This window comes from Triplophysa dalaica, chromosome 11 (assembly GCF_015846415.1).
Source record: "Triplophysa dalaica isolate WHDGS20190420 chromosome 11, ASM1584641v1, whole genome shotgun sequence".
NCBI lineage: Eukaryota > Metazoa > Chordata > Actinopteri > Cypriniformes > Nemacheilidae > Triplophysa > Triplophysa dalaica.
In genome coordinates, this window is record NC_079552.1 from 5,104,904 (window position 1) to 5,125,247 (window position 20,344).

The window sequence follows — 20,344 nt, forward strand, 5'->3', positions numbered from 1 at the left end:
GAGAGTAACTTCGAACAGAGGTAGCGATGGAGAAGCAAAAAATGATCCATTTCAGCAATAAATTAGTCAACAAATCAAACTTATTTAATTCAGCTCACTACCTCAGTGATCCAAAGTGAAACAATAATACGCCTTTAAACAACATTAGGGAGTGAATTTTGACAGAATATAAATTTTTGTTAAGGAGTTCTGTCTCTTTAAGAAATCAAAGTGAATCCACATCATGCCTTTTCTTACTCCTTGTTGTCATAAGACACAAGACCTATAAGTCACTACAATTCATTATTTAATGGGATAGTTCACTCAAAATAAAAGTTTTGTATGTATAAAAACATGTTTGTGACTCTTTATTCAGTTAGAAATAAGATATTTTGAGAAATGGCATACAATGGAAGTCAAAGGGTTCCAATGATGTCTGGTTACCAACGTTCTTCAAAATATGTTCTTTTGTGTTCTGCATAAGAAATTGATACAAGTTTGGAATGAAATGTGAGTAAATAATGAAATAATTTTCATTTTTGATCAACGTTTAGATAAATATTAGTGAAGATAAATATTTGATCTAGCTTAAAATAATGCAATTTAAAAGAAATATACCATAGAGCAATTGTGACCAGACATGTTTACAACCTGCAATAAAGTTTTGCATCAGTGTGTTAATGGCTTCTATATGCTTAATAGTAGTATCGCCGCCTGGGTGCTTTAAAAGATTGTTCTACTGTCAGATGTATGAAATCAGTGATTGAGAAACGGTTTAGCCAGCGTGTAATTGAGCTCTTAAATGCTACCCTTCCACGTGCTGGTTATATTGCAGGGGACGTGGGATGCTGAGAGAGGGTGGATACAGAAGGTCACATGAGAGCATATTTCTTCCATACAGTCTGTAAATTAGATTGACCTTTCTCTCTCGGTGTGAGAATGCAGATTCTCTCATGCTGATTAGCCAACAGGAGTCACCACCTGCCCAAACACGAGTCTGTGGAAGGACAAACACGACACCCACATATCCAATGCAAATCATCTGAATGTGTGTGTGAAGTTGAATTCAGATGTTTGTGGAGGGGATACTGAGCCGTTTTCCCAGTTGCTTTTTTAACATGTTCGGATGGTGGGATGAGCCTGTAGCTCACTTTATAGCTTTTATCAAATTGTACTCTTATCGAATCGTTTCGTTTTAATGAGATCAATTCATAATATGGGTTGACAGGTTTATATTCCAAAACAAGCAGGCATTTTTTTTATGTGCATTTTTTACTCCCTCTATGATCTTCAGAATTAAAAGGGCCATTTTTCGGTGCTCTGCCTTTAAGATGAATTATGTTAACTCCAATGTTTCTTAAATGTATTTTTCGATTTATCATCGTGGGGTTTTTGACAGTGTTTGACATGTTTACATTGCAGATATTTCTTTTTTTAGGTGCGTTTCATCTTGCGAATTACTGCATACTCTGCAAAAAATGAATTTGTTTTTAGTGTTTTTGTATTGTGTCCAGGACAAATATCTAATATCTAGAAGCGAAATGGATTAAAATATGAAGTCTTGTTTTCTTAAAAAAGGGTATGGAAATTAAGTTGGTATATGCTTAAAACAAGAAGAAATGTCTGCCAACAGGGTAAGAAAAATAAACTTGAATAAATACATTTACTGAATTAAGTTTTTTTTATGTATACACCAGTGGCAGATAATTTTATTTTAATCTCAATTAATTGAAACATTTTTTCAGAGAACAAGACTTAATAAGTTGGTCATTATGCTTCTTAAGTAAATGTATTTTGATTTTAGGATTTTTAGACATCTACTTGAAATCGACACAAGAAGTTTACATAGTTTGTGATTTTTATATTCAAGGTGTGGTGTAAGGTGTTTAGCCATTGCAATAGTCAACAGTATAGACGTGAAATGGCACAAATCTAATATATTTTGTTTAAAATAAACATAATTCAGTTACTGAGCAAGCGCATTAAAATATTTTTTTAGTTTTCAAAACTGTCTCTAATAATAACTCACTATTATTGGAAATGTCAATTTGACATCATTTCACTTAAGTTTTAGGTTAAGAAGAGAGATGCTGATATATAAGCAAAATTTGCATACTGTAGCTTTAAACAAAAGTCCAAACAAAATGTGACCAGATAGAAATGTTCACTTACCAGCAACACTTTTGCATTTTTAAGCATAAACACAATATGTACTCATTCTGTTAAACACCCTCACCGAGCCAACCGTACTCATGACAGTTAAAGATCCCTTTTATGTTATTGGTTGAGATAGCTGTTAAATATTGTGTGTGGATGGCTATACATGAGCATATTTTCTCCAGTTGTTTTCTTCATTGTGTTCGTTCAGAGCTCCAATTTACTGCAGTGTCATGCGGTATAATGAATCTCATATACATGAGAGATGTTTCTAACCAGCTCTTTCTCTCACAATTATCATGTTCGGAGTCTTTCAAAAGAACTTTTCTTTCCTGCGACTCCGTGTGGAGACGGGAGCTCGCTTTTGAAATCCCTCTCCCAGATTGCGGTTTACTTCTTGGCAGCGTTTATGTAGTTATTTATTTACTTGTGTTAAAATGAAAATACTCTGCATAACCCCAGGTTGCTTGAGAGACCTTCGATCCCCGCAGATGATTTAGCAGCCTAAATAAGATTATATTATCCTTTAGCCAGAGGTGAAAACAGGCATTTTCTGGAGGCATCCGATCTATCACACCATGTCTGCGTAGTTTCTCGTGTCTTATGAAAAAAGCCTGCAGTGCTTAAATTACATTAGGCAGAGCTTAACACTGTGTCTGTGTCTGGATGAAGCACAGATTAGCATGCACCCCAGGATCAGCCCTCAGGGCAGCGGTGATGAGGAACTCCAAAACATCCCTTGACTGTGCCAAACCTGCGCTCATTTCAATTGCAAGGGACCAGACGGAATGAACCTTTGCCATGCAAAATAACAGACACCAAACCCCAGCAGTGATTAATTTTCACAATGAAAACTATAGTGACGAAGTGGAGGGGAGAGAAGTTTAGAAACTCACCGTGACTGAGAGGACGGCAGGGCTGTGCGTTGAAGGGTCATTATCAAAAGACCTTGTTGTGAGATCACCTTGGGTGAGGCAATCACAGACGGTCAGCTGAGACGCATCACTGTTATGTGATATCAAATGCTTTCCTGTAGCTCAGCGCTTAGAGCGTGGCGCTAGCAATCCCAAGGTCATGGGTTTCATCCCAGGGATTGCACATACTGAGAAACGTATAGTATGATGCCATGTAGGTCGCTTTGGATAAAAGCGTCTGCCAAATGCATAAATGTAAATGCAAATGTATCTATTTATTAACTGATTTCATTACATAGTGTATTGGTTGTCGCTGGAGCATAAAAAAAATACTTACCGTTTCTCCCAAACATGCTTGTTTTTGATATAAAGTGGAAATAACTTTTATTTTGGTGGAATATTTGTCTTAACTGAATTTGAGATGTGAGTTTTCCCCACGATCTGCACCCCATTGTGATGTCGGAAATTCTGAAGATGTTTTGTGCATGTAGCTCTGTGTGTGTGTGTGCTTTTTCGGTTTTGATGAGAGACTTTAAAACAATAAAAAAAACCTATAAAAAAATAATTAAATTACATGGCTGCCTTAAAATGTTCAGTTGAATAAACTTAACAATATTAGTTAATATAACAATTTTGCACAAAATTGATGTAATGACTAATATTTTCAAGTTGAATTAATGGAAAAATTTAAGGTTGCTGGGTAACTTTATTTTTATGGTGAAACAACAAATTCATTTTTACGATATACGCTTTAGCACAGTAATTGATTGACAGGTGAGTAGGTAGTCCTTCACAGATCCATCAGGATGCATTAACGTTTTTTTATCATTTTTTTATGTGATCATATCGTAGAATATTTCTCTGTTGTTTTGACCTTGTCTTTAGGTGGGTTTAAACGGGGTCAAAGATTCAGCTGCGTTTTAAGAAATACATCCACATCGTAGCTTTAAGCGGTGAGGGAGAACATTTCAGCCATGTAATCTCCGCCAGCACATTAAGGTGCAGAAATGCATTTCATGCACTTCAAGTTGTGTTTGTTTCAGATGCGCACAGGGGGTAATTCCAAATGTTTCTCTTTGAAATGTGTGCTTCATGCAGATTTGTTCAGCAATGAATGCCACAATTAATAGTTTGTATGCCATTAAAGACATGCCTGAATATCTGATGTGCAGTGGTGGGTGGTTGAGGGAGAACATTTGCATAGCAATGGTTCCTCTTCCGTACAGATAACAAGTTCGAAAAGCATGCTAAATACATTTTCAGTTAATACAATAGTGGGAGGGCTGAGATATGTAGCTGCCCACAGATTGCCATTATTACAAATGATAGTATGTTCAGAACACCTTATACTGTATATGCATTTATTCAGAAAATTAGATGGGTAGGTAGATGCTAATATCGATCCCTGCGGGGTGCAAAAAGCAGTCAATACAGTCACACAGGGTTTTTCAAACTTTAAAGGGACAGTACACGCCAAAATAGATTTCCTCGCCATTCTATAGCTTTGTGACTTCTTGGTGTTTAATGATCACACCGCAAAATGGCAAACCAAGGCCTTTCAAAATACAAAAATAGGAAGCACAAAGTAGTTCATATCCAATTCCTGTATCAGAGACCAAAATTGATATTTGCTGGAAATCTCTGCCACCGCTTTTATTTGCATTCTCACATCTGGCAAAAAAGTGTTTTCATGCACCAATTCGAAGCGGCGCTGGAACAAAGGAGATTTGAGAGCTCAGCAGAATGGAAGATTTTCACTGAATAATGAGTAAAATTTCATTCGTTTCTCAACACAAAGAACCACGTGTATGATCATTTTAAGATACTTTTCTCTTGACAGTCCCTGGTCACTACTCATTTTAATTGTTGTATAAAACCACCTTTACATTCTGCAAAACATGTGAGTAAATGATGACAGTTAAGGTCAACTATTCTTCTAACATCATAGCTATTTTGTCATCCGTTATTAAAACCATTTGAGATGTGCAAAAAGACCAGTGGTAAAGTAGGCCGCGTTTATGTAGGTCATGGCAAGGGTTCGATGAAAGAGTCACACTGCTGTCTATTATCTTTTCATTTGCTCCGTTCATTTACATTTCAGAGTTACAACTGTCTCTGTCAGCCAGGCTGGGAGGGGGAGTTCTGTCAACGGGAGAGCGACGAGTGTTCATCAAATCCCTGCAAAAACAACGCCACCTGTACAGACCTGCTCAACGCTTACAGGTGGGCTGCAAAAACACAGCCTAATGCTGGTAGCATGTGCAAAAAAATATGTTATAACACGGCGTTGCAACAACGTGACTATGTATTATACGATTATTAGTGTTTAAAGCAGGAATATTTCACACATTTACTTTCATATTCAAATCTTCTCAGTATTATTTCAGAAGTTAAAGGGAGATTTCAACCCCCAATAAAAAAATCTGTCATTATTCCTCCCCCCTCGAGTTGTTCCAATTTTGTATCAAATTCTTAGTTCTGATGAACACATGAATGATATTTGAAGGTATGCTTGTTACCAAACAGTTGTCGGTCACCATTGACCACCATAGTGGGAATAATTACAATAGAAGTCATAAGTGCCCCACATTCCTTCCTACATTCTTCAAAATATCTTCGTCTGTGTTCGACGTAACAAAGACATTTATACAGATTTGAAACAACTCAATAGCGAGTAAATGATGACATCACTTTCAGTTGTGGGTAAACTGTTCCTTCAAGAGTTTCCATACAGCTTGACAAATGTTTTCTCATTTCGCACAAAACGTTATTTCTGTAAACGAAAATGAGTGCATTTTAGTCGCAGTGAAATGTGCTAAAATTATCGAATGACGTGACAAAGTATTGACATGTTTTAAAGGACGTTTCTGTCAGAAGGCAAACAGAAATGATGACTAAATCCGAGAACTGTGTAAAGATTAACTCGCGTCGCTCTGCGCTCTCACAAATGTTAGAGATAATGAACTGCAGATGGCAGGTAAAACAAATGAATCCATCAATGGAGCGCAGCAGGAGGAGGTGTCTCGCGATTGGTGACTCACTTGAGGAAAAAGCTGCTGCCGCTGTTCCACCTAATGTGCCCTCTCGCTGAGGGCAGCAGAGAGAGAGAGAGAGAGAGAGAGAGTCTGTGGCTTTTAGACAAGGATTGGTAGCACAGCTGTAATCTCACTGCCACCAAGTGGAATGCAGATACTTTCTTGAATTTACTCGCTAGTAAATATAATCCCAGCTCACTGCTCAACACCTCCCAATGTCCTATTTTCTGCTGTCTGGGATTTAATGCTTTTAAGACTATAAGTGCAATTAACCTATAAATCCCCTCAGCTCTCCCACAATCTCCTAACAGTGATTCTGTTTTTACTACGAACGCTAAAATGAATATGAAATGTACTGTTTTGCGCACACAGTTTGCATAGTTTCAAGCCCAAAAATAAAAAATTCTGTCATCAGTTACTCAAACATGTATGACTTTCCTCTGACTTTGTCCTTCTGAAGAACACAAAAGAAGATTTTTTGTAGAGTGTTTGTAAGCGCTACCCATTCTCTTCTATTATATACAAAACCAGTGCAAGTCTATGGGTACTGCTTTTTTTGTTTACCAACATTCTTCAAAATATCGTCTATTGTGTTTTGCTTAGGAAAGAAAGTCAGAAAGGTTTGGAATGACATGAGGGTGAGTAAATGACAGAATATTAATTTTAAGGTGAACTATCCCTTTTATTTACGTTTTTCTTCATATCTACTGCACTCTACTCTCTGAATTGACGTTTACAGATGGAGAATGAGCTTCATTCTAATATTTTTGTATTGCTTCTGACGCACATCATTTACTATTGGCTGTTTTTCATGAAAAAATAAGAAAAACGTCATTCATTTGTCCTGCTAGGGAATCTGAACACAAACTCGCATCAAGCCTTACATTTGTATTTATAACATATAATTGTGAATCATTGCTATTTTTTTTAAACAAAACCTGTAAGAATAGCAAGTGTAACCTTTATAAAACAGTCATTGTGTTTATTGTTTCCCAGATTTGTGTCTCTATTTCTATGTAGGATCTTTAGGAATGCTGTAGCAACACTGTGTTTAATTCTGTCCCATGTTATTTCCCTTGTGTTATTATAAACCTGTTTGACTTACTTTTCTATACATAAGTAGAAAGTGTATACTGCATTTCTTTGTACAATAAATGGTAACTGAGGGTGTCAGTCTTTTACATTCTTTTTTGGAACAATGTGAAACGGTTGCAAACAATTCTACAATGATCCTTTTTGGGTGAACCATCACTTTAAGGCAAAGTTTCTACTGTTGATAAAAGTTTGAATGGTAGCGCACACACTGTAATTCTGATCTAAAAGGAACAAAAAAGAATTTTAGATATGTGCGAGACTCATTAGTGCCAAAGCACCACAGGCAAAGTTAAATTGGCAGCCCCTGGGGGAATTTGCTTTTATGCTACAGTACAAGGTCACTGTGTGCCAGAAATGTCAGTCTATCCATACATGCTTGAATATTTGAACTTATTTGGTCACGCATTTGTGATGTAAGTTCATGTGGTGCCCCACAGAAAACTTGTGAAGAACAAGCGGTGATGTCACAGAGACCCAAATGTACTATTAATGGTAAAGTAAATGTGTTATTGACGCGATAGACCCTTTTGGGAATATTCTCAAGCAGCATGTATGTCTTTGTTTCTTATGGGACTCATTTATCCATATGACTTCAGTGGGTTAATATTTATCTTCTGAATTGAAATTGTACGGTAGGTACATGTAAGAAAACAATTGATATCTATTAAGGAGTGCTAAATATGACGACAAATTGATAACTTGAGTCCCATAAGAGAACACAACATTATTTTTGCTGAGCTATTCTCTTAAAAACCTTGATTCTGTCCCACAGGTGCACATGCCCTCGTGGCTGGGCAGGTGTGGACTGCGGAGAGGATATAAAGGAGTGCACGTCCTCTCCCTGCCTCAACGGGGCACATTGTGTTGAGTCTGACATCCCAGGGGAGTTTGCCTGCACCTGCCCTCCTTTCTTTACCGGCTCCCTCTGCGAACACCCTTACGACCCCTGCGACCTGCAGGACAACCCCTGCCAACACAAAGTGGCCTGCCGTGCACGCTCAGACGGAACCGCTCTTTGTGTTTGCCCAGCCGGTGAGACATAGCAACTCAACTGCATCCTTCCTATTGACACGCCCTCTGTAACTGAGATCTTAGTCTCTATCACAGGGCTTTCAACTCTGTTTTATTTGCACTCCTGTGTCTTGCTATCTAAATTCAGTCTATATACTGTACAGTTCACCCTAAAAATATATCTTCATTTACTCACCTTCGAGTTGTTCCAAATCTCTATAAATGTATTTGTTCCGACGAACACAGAGAAAGATAATTTGGAAGAATGCTTGTAACCAAACAGTTCTTGCAAAAATTCTTGCAAATATCTCTGTGTTCATCAAAATAAATTGGACAAAGATTTGTAAAAACTCGAGGGTGGGTAAATATAGTAAAAACAATTTTTACACTTCAGTGGCTGACAGTAACACTCACAATAATGCCATCATGGGGAAATTTGAGTTTTTAGACCAATAGCATGTTCAAATGAGATGAAGTTCTGCATGTATTTCATAAATCACGACTCAAGCACTTTCTCACGCGTCCTTTATAGCTTTACAGCTGTATAAACCACAATTAAGAGAAGCAGATAAAGCAAAAAAAGAAGTATAATTAAATACCATCGTTTCATAAAACCCTCACCGTATCATAAAGCGCTGTGAAGTTATGTTTTGCCTTATGGTGGTTTTAAAAGATAGATAGCATGATTAAAGGGCTCACAACTTACTTTTTATCTTTTTTTCATTTAAAGTGTTAGCCAAGGTTTTATGCACTAAAAAGTTTATTGAAGGACCATGTTCCACCCATTTGAATTAGATGGGATTTGCACAGCTGTTACGTACAGAAGAGAACAGCATGAGGCTTTAGTCTTTCCTCACATATCAACTGGAATGATGGGTGTTTTCCTCTTATTATGGTTGGCGATTATAGTACAGTACCTGTTTTACTGTGATTGGGTGGACCAAGTTTCTGAACTTATCATATGTCATATATGTTAGTTTAGCTTTTTCCGTCTGTGGAACCCAAAAGAAGATATTTTGAGAAATGTCTCAGTGGTTTTATGTCCATACAATGAAAGTCAATGTTGGCCAGTGTGGTTACCAAACCCTTCTGAAAAAAAACAATAGAAGCTTGAAAGAAACCATAAAGAAAAATTAAATTCTTATGGTTTCCATTAAAATACTATTATGGTCGGCGCTACAGTCTGGTGGCTAGTTGGCCGACATCTAGCGCTAGCACGTTCGCGGCAACCCGAGTTCGATTCTCGTCTTGTACGGTCCTTTGCCGATCCTGATCCCCTGTCTCTTCCCAGCACTTTTCTGTCAACTCTCCACTGTCCTATCATAATACAGGCAAAAAACCCATAATTACATCCTTTAAAAAATACTATTATGAACCTGTAACACATCTCCATAAAAGGGAAGGAAGGAGGCGGAAACCGGCAAACATTTAAACATTTAATAAAGTAATTTAAGAGCCGGCGGCCCCTCACGGACGACCGCCGGCGAACAAAACATGAACATAAATATAAATACAAATACCAACATAACATAAGTTCGGGCCCGGTCCTCTCTCTTCGACGGTCCGGTCGCTCGTTCCTTTTATATGCTCCCATCTCCTACGTGATTCGAGGCCGGTGTGCGCACAGCTGGCGCTAATTCACAATTACTCACCGGACTCGAACCACGGTCTCGCCCCGCCTACTCTACTACAGAACCATTACTGAATTCATTTTTCTGTTGTGTGTTTTGTTCCAATAGTAATAATCTGCCAGATAACATTAAATCATTACAACCATACAATTCCCATTATAACCATGAAATCTGTCAAACTTTTGGGCAGGGTTCTGTTTCTTCATCAGCAGGGGCATCTTCTTTTGTGTTCTGTGGAAGAAAGTAAATCAAACAGATTTGGAATGACATGCAGGAGAGTAATTAACGAAAAATTAACATTTTTAGATGAACTGTCCCTTTAATGTGTGGATGCGTTAATGGTAGTGACATCACTGCAGTAGAGATTGCATAGCTAATAACCTCTAAGAGTTTTACTGCAGCTGTGTTTTACTCCAAACATTTCAGGATTTGAGGAGACAGCGTGTTGACATTTGTCTCCATTTTTATTTCGGAATGCCTATCTTTCCATCACTCCTAAGATTGCCCAGCGTTACACTCGTCTAACCTTTAAATGTGCCAAAATGCTCCACATTTCGGTAGTCACAAGAGGCAGTGACTGGCATGTGAGGGGAAACCTTGGCCCGCTGGATATGAATAGTTTCGGGTTTTGTTCTGCAAGCTCTCCCCTGCAGTTATTTGTCCATTGATGTCTTCAGCATGGGAGGGAATTGAAGATCTCATACTGAAAGTTATCCTGACCGTTTGAATTGTACTGTCTCCCTTGTTAAACTGTGACTTTCACTTCCCGCGATGTTACCTTTATCTTTACTTTCCTATTTCTGCCTTTCTCGACAGACCAGACCATCTCACTCCCGCAGGAGTACATTTCATTAAATTATGGCTGCAGGTTTTCATCAAAGAAAGACAAGGCCTGTCTGATGAATGTATAGAACGGGGTGAAAATGAGGTTTCGACACAATCTCTTTAATCACGACGAAGCCCGTTCATCTTGCGTGTCTGTATACGCACGTTGAATGCTCCTCTGTCATTTCAAACCCTTCTGCTGATATTATTATGGTTGTCGAGATCCAATCACCTACTCATAATACAAATCTGATGTGTTGGAGTCGCCGATTGCTCTTACTGTAATGCTGCACATTTGTATTTGGTTGATTCTAGAGTTTTGAAGAGAATTGAATACATTTCCACAGCGAATCAGATATTATCAGTCATTCGAAGACAGCAGAAGGAGTAAATGCTGTAGAGCTGTATAATGTGTCTTGCTGTGTGGTTTTCAGGGACACGAGAGCTCGAGTTTTAGGGACTGCAGCGATTGATCACAAACACACCGTAGATGTGTGACATCTTTGTAATATTTTATTTTCAAAAGAAGAGTTACAGAAGTGAATGGGAATGTGTTTTCCATTACCCTCAAGTCATGACCTGCGATTTTTTGGTATAGGATGTAATTATACGTGCCAAAAGTACTTAATTAATAGACTATATGATGAGAAGGACTAGATGATGATATTAAATATAATATTGTACAAGACATAAGAGTAGTTGGGGGTAACTGTAACAAATTATTTTAACCCACTGAATAAGTGCCGCTTCAAAATGATACCGCTGATTTAATACGTATTAACATTGCAGGATAGCATTTCCCTTTGTGCGGTGCTAATTCTTTTAGCTGTCAGGAATAATGTGTTTAAAGCACAAGTCACCTCTAGAAGGTACAGTACCTATATTACAGTCTGAAATAATTTAAGTTTGAAAACCAAAAAAAGTCTCAAAATGTAAATAAGAGATAAGCATCAAAGTTTGATTTCAACCATTTGTTTAATTATGATTTCCATTGTTTACACTGCATTACTCACGTAGTATTAAATATATCAGTGTTATATTTTCTCAGAATGTTCTTTACGGGATGTAGAAAACAGAAAATCAGACTTAAGTGACTAATATTTTCATCAGTCAAAAGACTGTTTTATTGGACACGCGTTGCGACGGTCTAGCGGAAGTTACGTTTGATCACATATCGTTTGTTTATGTTGCTGCTGCTGAAAACGTCTATATCTTTATTACACTTAAAAAAAATCAATTGAAGTCATACAATATTAATTTCTTAGCTTCAGTAGTGTTACAATAGCCCTCAGCCCTTCATGGAAAAATATTGTATGGCATCTATAAGACTCAATCATCTGACAAAATAATTGTTAGATGGGATTCAAAGGCTTCAAATATTAGTCACAAGATGATTTTTTATAAGTTTAGTTCGACGATTCCCCGCAGGGTTCCTATATCCTTCTGTCGTGTGAAATTATAAAATGCAAATTCTGACTCATCACTTTGAAAAAAGAGAGAAGCTTACTGTATACGACATGACTTGTAACAGAGAAGATCATTCTCATTTCTCTCTGGATTGCATCTGGTAAATCTCATCTAAATGTGTTTACCTTGTTATACAGCTAACATCTCTCAGCTGCACCTGGTTGTATGACCCGAGAAACACAGTCGGAGTGACGTTGCATCAGATCTCCCGCTGTGGGCATCCTGAATGAATAAAGTGTTTGGATAGAAAAGGCCAGGGACCGGCCAGCGAGGTGTTACTTATTTTTTATTTCGCATTACGCAGTTGTAACGGCATCATGGAGGAAAATGAAAAGAATGTCGTGGATGGATAAAAATAGATTGCTTTGGCAATCCGTGGATTTCTTTTTCTGGGCAGAAAAATAGGAAATTAGCATCTACTGCGGAATACATTACCGAGCTCGAGCGGCGCGTAGGCTCACATGCCACCTCATTTTCTCTCTATTTCTCTCTCTCTTATCTACACACGCTCTGACTCACGGCCGTTCACAGCCCACACATCATATCTGAGTACACGAGTCGCCTGGCAGATACATTGTGTATTATTGCACAAGCCGTGGCTTGAAACGCAGCCAGAATTCCCACAGACGTGACATCTAACCCGAACCCTCTGTATTTTTAACCTTTTTTTCTCAATAGTGCAAATATTACGTGTTATTTCGTATTACTGCTGCTTTTTCAAACTCTTCGTTACTGGAGTTGTTTATTCAAAAATAAAAAAGTTGTCATTTCTTATTTGAATATTTTTTTGTCGAAAATTGTCTCAAAAGATCAATTACGCTGGCATGATATACATAATAATTCAGGTACAGGATAACCTCATGTGAACCAGTACAATAAAACCAGTCTTATGGTCAATTTTTCGAAATTGAGACGTTTACATAGTATGAACGCTGAATAAATAAGCTTTTTTATAGATGTATGAGTTGTTAGAATAAGACAATATCTGGCTGAGATACAACCGTAAAACTCTGAGATTGCAAAAAATCGAAATATTTTAAATAATAAATTGTCTTTGAACTGTGGCAGGCCATCCACTCACAAAAATAAAGTTTTCATATATTTAAGGTAGGAAATTGACTTAATTTCTTCATGGAACATGATCTTTACTTAAATCCTATGATTTTTTGCATAAAAGAAAAATCTTTATTTTTGACCCATGGATTTTTGTCTTTTACTAAAAATCTTCCTGTGCTAGTTAATACTGGCTTTGTGATCCAGTGTCACATATGTAGACTTCCTTAATTTAATTACAAGTCTTCTGTCATGTGATTGCCGTGTGAGCAATAGGCTGAAATTGAATCCTTTATTCATAAAGTTAATCTCGCTCTGCAGGAGCTCACAAATTTTCCTCAAACTCGCTTTCGACTTTAAATATGGCTTGTTTTATTTTTCTTTATACATGTTGCAGCAGCTTTGACATCACTGATGGTTCTCACATGTAACCTATATGAACACAGCACGCCGGTTTGAAGAAGACTGACATTTGAAAGTCACAGCCGAGGGGAAGATTTTCAGTGACTACAGCGACCTAAATTTCAGTCTGTTCTTCACACAGAACTGTTTTATGACTTGAGAAAAGTTGGTTTATGTCACCTTAAGTCATACATGTTTGATATTATATAACACGTTATATGGTCACTCTTTGATTAACATTTAAATCATAGTCTTTTGTTGAATGAAAAATTATTTACATTTGAAGAGATAGTGTCATGAATACTCACCCTAATGTGGTTCCAAACCTATATAAAATTCTTTGTTTGGTTAAACACAAAGAAAGATAATTGGAAAAATGTTAGCGACCGAGAATTTTTTCTACCCTAGTAGAAAAAATGTATTGCGACATGTTAAACACAAAATTAGATATTTGGAAGTATTTAGGAAAACAAAGAGTTCTGAGGCACCTTTGACCATTTAAAGTGTTCATGGCGCCTCGGAAATCTCAGTTGCTAACATTTTTATAAATATGTTTCTTTGTGTTTAACCGAACAAATACATTTATACAGGTTTGGATCAACTTGATGTTGGATCCCTTCCTGGGTGAACTATCCCTGTAATTGTGTTTAATTTCTTGCTTAAGGATCTATTAATAATGATAAAATGTTTAATTTTGGCTCATTTCTTGGACTATTTGGCTCCTCTTTGAAGTCTTATTTGCAGCACACCTCCATTCAACATCATTTTGATGCTTTCTGGAATTGAACTCTGTGGGCTTTTTCTCATCTGCCTTATTTACAGCTTAAACTGCATTACTCTATAAATTGGCTGGTTGGTTAGTTGACACGAGTGTGTAACACGGTAATGAAGCGGGGCCCCAGCTGAGGCCGGGAGATAGGAGCTGACAGAAAACAGCACGCGTCTCTCCATGCAAATGATGCTTTCATGCAACATTTATTGAGATACAGGCGCGGAGCCACGAGATCACACCCTGCCTCTTGTTCAGCTGAGCAGGCACAAACCTTTTGTGTTTACACAGCAGCTTGTTTTTAAATGTTGTACAGCGAGAACAGGGCCGGCAATAACACCTCTCACCTGAGGGCACTGATGAGAGAGAGAGAGAGAGAGAGAGAGAGAGAGAGAGACGGAGAGAGAGGGAGAGAGACGGAGAGAGACGGAGAGAGACAGAGAGAGAGAGAGAGAGAGATAGAGATGCACAATACACTCAAAGCGCTTTTATGAGTGATGATGTGAAATAGGAGTAGGGTCCTTGTGCTTTGATTTCCATCACCTTGTCATTTCTTCAGAGGCTCTCATAACCTCTGTTGACATATGACTAACATTTTCAATCAAATGTTTGGACACACCTAGAACGTACAGTAGTAGGATACAGTACACTGAAAAAAACATTTTTTGCTGCATTTACACAAGTTAATTCAAGTTTTTGAGTCCCAACTTGAATGGGTTGCATAGTCTTGACATAGTATTGTTAAAACTAGGTAGAAGATTTCCAACAAGTGTGTTTTGTTAGTGTTTTACAGTGAAGCAAAACATTTGTTAGTGTTTATCTATGAGATTTAGGAAGGTTGGTTATATTTTTGAGTTTTGTGTTCAGAAAAGTGATGCCTTTGCTTAAGTTGTGGGAGGTTACATTTTTAAACTTTAATTTCTGTTGAGCTCTTATTATCTTTTTTATTCAAAGATACAGGAATAGTTGTATGTCACATTAACTAAAAATATGTGAGTTGACAACTTTATATCAAATTAGGAAACTTTTACATATAAAAAACATGTAAGTTGAAAGAATATACTTTGGGCAACTTGAACATAGAAAAAAGTATGATGAGGAAACATAACTTTAATATCTGCACTACAACCATTGAATGTAACTATTTTTTATGTAGCAAGTCTTTGACTATTTTATGCTCATCTTATTTTTTAGTCAAAGTCGCATTTGTGTTTGAATGGCTTTGTTCAATCTCAACTTTTAATATATTTAATAGATGAGTTGCAGAAAAGATTGCAATAAAAGCAGTCCATGTGTAGTAAAGTAAGTTTGTTTCGGGCACTACATAATTCCCAAAATTTCATTTTTTTATAATAAAAATATTCACAAAATGATTCGATTTTCTGAATTTTGACTACCGTACCTGGACCATGCCTGTTCCCAAAGATACAGTAGGGGCGATCATTTCAACTGGATTTTTTGTTTGTTTTTTTCACACTTGGCTCTCTCCTGTCCCTCCCAATCAGTACTTACATACAGAAGAGCATAAACTTTAGAACTATTACATTAACTTTTCACATGCCCTCAGGGTTGGATTATAGACTGAGCCAGCAGAGCCAGTACTCTGGGGATTTGGATTGTTCTGGAGCACCACAGAACACCCCAAAACTGCCAACAGAAGCTGGGCACCGCACGGGTTCCTTGGAGAATTCAGTATTCAGTACCAATAGGGTCCCTCTGTCCCCAAGTGCATACAACAAAGTTTCTAAGTTTTACTAGTTTTCAATGAGAATTTACAGAGTGGTTCCAATACTCCATATATCCTTACTGAGGTGAGTTAGTACAATTCAAGTATACGGTTTGTTTGTTTTAACACATAGTCGGGTAAAATAAGGATAGAACCGATCATTGGGATATAAATGAACCTATGAAAATGTTTTCTTTATTATTATTTATTTATATCCCAATGGCTGGATTAGTTTTACGTTAAAACATTGCGGGTTTGACATTACTTTGCAGTAAAGTAAGCAAACTCTATTTTAAATAGAGTATAGTATTGATGTATTGATGCAGAACCTTATGTTAAAGTAAACACACTAACCCATATTTCCCTTTGTAGGTACCTTTAGGTCAAACTCTGAAGTTTTGCACATGCAGAACATTTCTGAACTTTTTGTGACTGTCCTTCCTTTTCTTCCCTACATTTCATTTAATTCTTCTCCTTACATAACGCTTTTGTCATCTGCGTACGATTGAGATAACATTCCATTCAAACCAGTAGGTAAACTGCTTTCCTCTGCAGTTAGCCTTATCTCCACTCCTGCACGATTGTATCTCCGCTCCTATATTGCAATGCATTGCGAAAAGTACATCCCACTGTACATGTGCGTGTGGCTGCGGGTACATCCTTTTGTTGTTTTAATCTTTCTATGACAAAGTAATGTCAATGGGAAATGGTCCCGTTATCAAGCTGAGGTGGGTTGGAAAGATGTGAACAGGAAGCTATGACTTCATACTTTGAAGGCGGAGTTGCATTGGCCAGTTGCCATGTTTGAGACTCACAAAAGTGGGTTGTTACTCACAAATTTCTGTAACAAAGAGTCTAATTAATGACATTGAGTAGACATTGAGCGTAGATTTGCTTCAGACTTTCTGTATGGCCACTGAAGTCATCCAAAACGCTCTCATCACATTGACCTAGATAGAACAATGCGGGCTTCTGCTTTTCATGCATACACGAACGCTTTATAAAATGATAGCTTGACACTCAATAAACATTATAATGGCTGAACGCTGGGGGTTTCTAAAGAATCGGCAGCACAGGGAAGAGAATGAGAAAAAATGGGTTATTTTACCTAATAGATTTCTTCCAGACGCTCATTCTGCCGCAGTGAGTCATGCTGAGTGCTGCAAGTTTTCCTCTTTATGTTCCATATATGGCCGCTGTAGATGATACACTGTATGTTTTGTTGGCAAGTTATGTGTTTCATGCCAGTGCTAGAGGTCTGAGAACCCGGCCTCCTGGGGAACGAACTTGAGTAATGGAACCCGTCTCTTCTGTACCGAATTGTAAGAGTTTATACCCTAGTGGAGTTTCAAATCCATTGCTAATGACGGAAATAAACAGTTTCCAATCATATACAATGGGAAATAAACATAGAACGTTATCACTTGTCAACACTTGCCCATTAAGACCAGGAAGCACCAACTTCAGGCCTTTTAAACAATGCAAAAGGTTCAATTGAGTTTTTCGGCAGCCGGTGCATTTATCTCTTAATTAGATTCTGAGTAATAATTTGTGTGTTGCATCACAATTAGCCTTTGTGCTGAAATCTCTCCTGTAGTTCTTTCTTCCCTGTGTATGTTCACCGGTGATTATAAATATTTAGCATTGGCCCTCTTTTTGCTGGTGTCGCTCAGATTGATGACCACGAGCCGGGGCTAATTACCAGGACGCTGTAGCTTTAAGACTGCAATCATAAATCTTGGTTATTTATAAAGATTGTTAATAATAGGAATGGCCGTAGTTCACCTTGATGAATTCATCAAGGTAGTTAATGACCCTTTGGTTTAAAGTTTAAAGAGAGCGCATGTGTGCATGGTAAACTTGCTTTATTTCTGTCATTAAAGACTTTTCAATGGATTTTTTGCAATAGATTCCCAATAGTACATAAATGTAGACATTACATACTGTAAAATAAAAGATGCTGGGTATATTCAACACATGGATTGGTAAAAATGATATAACCCAACGGTTGGATTTGGCCATATTTTACCCAAACATGGGTTAAACAATTTAGCATTTTTATGCATGTTATGTGGGGAATATTTTTATTCTTTTAAACCGTGCAATACCGTGCAATACATACTCACTGTATGTTCAACCAGTTTGTTTCGGAAGGCTATAATGGATCCTTAAACATCAAGATTTCATTAAGATGTGTTCCTATAGATATATTTGAAAGCAGTCTCATATTGACTTTGGAGGATGTTTTGTTTCAGGGATTACCTGCATGTCTTCGTAGGGTGCACAGAGGATGCTGGGAGAGAGTGATGGAACATTTGTTTAAAGCCACAGGTATTTCGCTTTAGGCCGTGACAGTGGAGAACCTCTGGTCTCACTGTGTGTTCCTCCTGCAGATGCAATAATGTTGACATTCCAAATTCTGCCCATGAGAATTCACCAAAGGCTTTGATTGACGGTTCATCTTCTACAAATGCGAGCTGTGTAGTATTCAACCGATATTGTACTGTACAATCATGATCCCTCATGCACTCAATAATCAGTGCGATTGCTAGAATGTATGTTGTACATTGTACGTTTCATAAGTTTGCCAGCCCTGACATGCTTGGGAAAAGTTGTACATTTCATTGTATATTTTGGTAACACAATAATTTCCAAAATGGGTTTAATCCATCATTGGCTCAAGCCCAACTTTTGGGTTAGCCCAAGGTTGTTCCAACTCAGAATGCTGGGGTGTTTCAACCCATGGTTGGTAAAAAATTGACACTTTCCAGGTTAATGTAACCCAAACGTGTCCCTTTTTACCCAACTATGGGCTGAAAACAACACTTTAAGGCATTTTTATCAAGAATTCACAATAATCAATACATGTACATCTACAACATTTATTTATCTTAGTGGTTTTAGATATCAGCATTTATTTAAACATTTTAAAATCAAAAGTCATATTTGTTGACATTTGTTAATGCATAGTGAACCATATCATGAATTAACTATGAACAACTGTATTTGTATGAAAGTGATAGTTCACCCAAAACTGAAAATTGGGTTATCATTTACTCTTGTCATTTCAAACCTGTATAACTTTCTTTCTTCCACAGAACATAAAAGACGATATTTTGAAGAATGTTGTTATCTGGCACCCATTCGCTTGCATTTGTTTTTCTCCATACAATAGAAGTAAACGGGTGGTGCCACTGTTTGGCTATTGACATTCTTCAAAATATCTTTGTATTCTGCAGAAGAAAGCAAGTCATACAGGTTTGAAATATAGGGTGAGTATATGATGACAGAATTTTCATTTTTGGGTGAACTTTCCCTTTAACTAACATTACCAAAGGTTAATACATGTTGTAAAATGTGATCCCAGTTGGTAGTTACAACGTTTATAAATAGCCTAAAACCTATTACCAAAATTTCATTCATCTTTCTTTGTGCACGGATAGGTTTCTAGCCTAAAACACTTGTTTCTCCACATTTAAAGCACATATTCACCATCGAATATCTCTTGAAAAATGTATTACTGGGTGATGTTTTTCCTTGAAGTCTCACTTGACCTCGAAGGAACCTTCTTCTGTTGACGGCAAGGAAACAGGGAATAATTTATGACACGCATTAAATACAGATGGGCCTTACTACTCATTTGCCATCTGATTGTTTCCGTTCTGAGTCATTTCTAAGGTGAGAAACCTCCCCGTGCTTGGGCGGAGACAAGATAGATGTGCTGATTTGTTTCAAAATAAAGTGCGCGTACTGGAACTGTAAATATATTCGGGAGCGACTCAGAATGAAATCAAAGCTCATTACGCTTTTGAAAACATTAGCAGGAAATGCACGAGGCTGGCGCTTTTCTTTTGTCTCTACTGTCGCGTAGCACCTGCTCTCACTGCTAAACGAATTAGACAATAAACTCTTAAAAAGGAAAAAAGGATTTCTTTAAGTGCTGCGCTTCTATACATTTTCCAATGCCTTTTAAAAGAAGCATTTTATCTTTCGGGAAACATTCGCTGAAAAAAAGTCTAGTTTAAAAAGCATTGTTCTGAAGCTTCTCGCCAAGCGGAGGACAGGCTTATATCAGCAGTGCACCAGAGAAAAGCAGAATATTCTCATCTCCCAGGGCCTTTTTTCTCCCGACAAGAGCGCTGAGCTGATTACCCCCCCTTCCCTCATCCACGTAATGAACACGAGCAAAGAGGCTCCTGAACTTCACCTCCTCCATCTCCCACATCTTAACAAGATCCTCTCCACACTTCCACCATGAGCCCTCAGTCTAATCTGCGGAG

At 37.6% G+C, this 20,344-nt stretch overlaps 1 protein-coding gene across 1 annotated transcript in view; it reads left to right on the forward strand.

Annotated features, from left to right (window-relative positions):
• Positions 1-20,344, forward strand: part of eys (eyes shut homolog) — a 172,723-nt gene that overhangs the window by 66,074 nt on the left and 86,305 nt on the right. The window contains exons 19-20 of the mRNA XM_056760459.1: positions 5,152-5,273; positions 7,953-8,212. Coding sequence (XP_056616437.1) covers positions 5,152-5,273; positions 7,953-8,212 — 382 coding nt within the window. The remainder of the gene's footprint in view (positions 1-5,151; positions 5,274-7,952; positions 8,213-20,344) is intronic.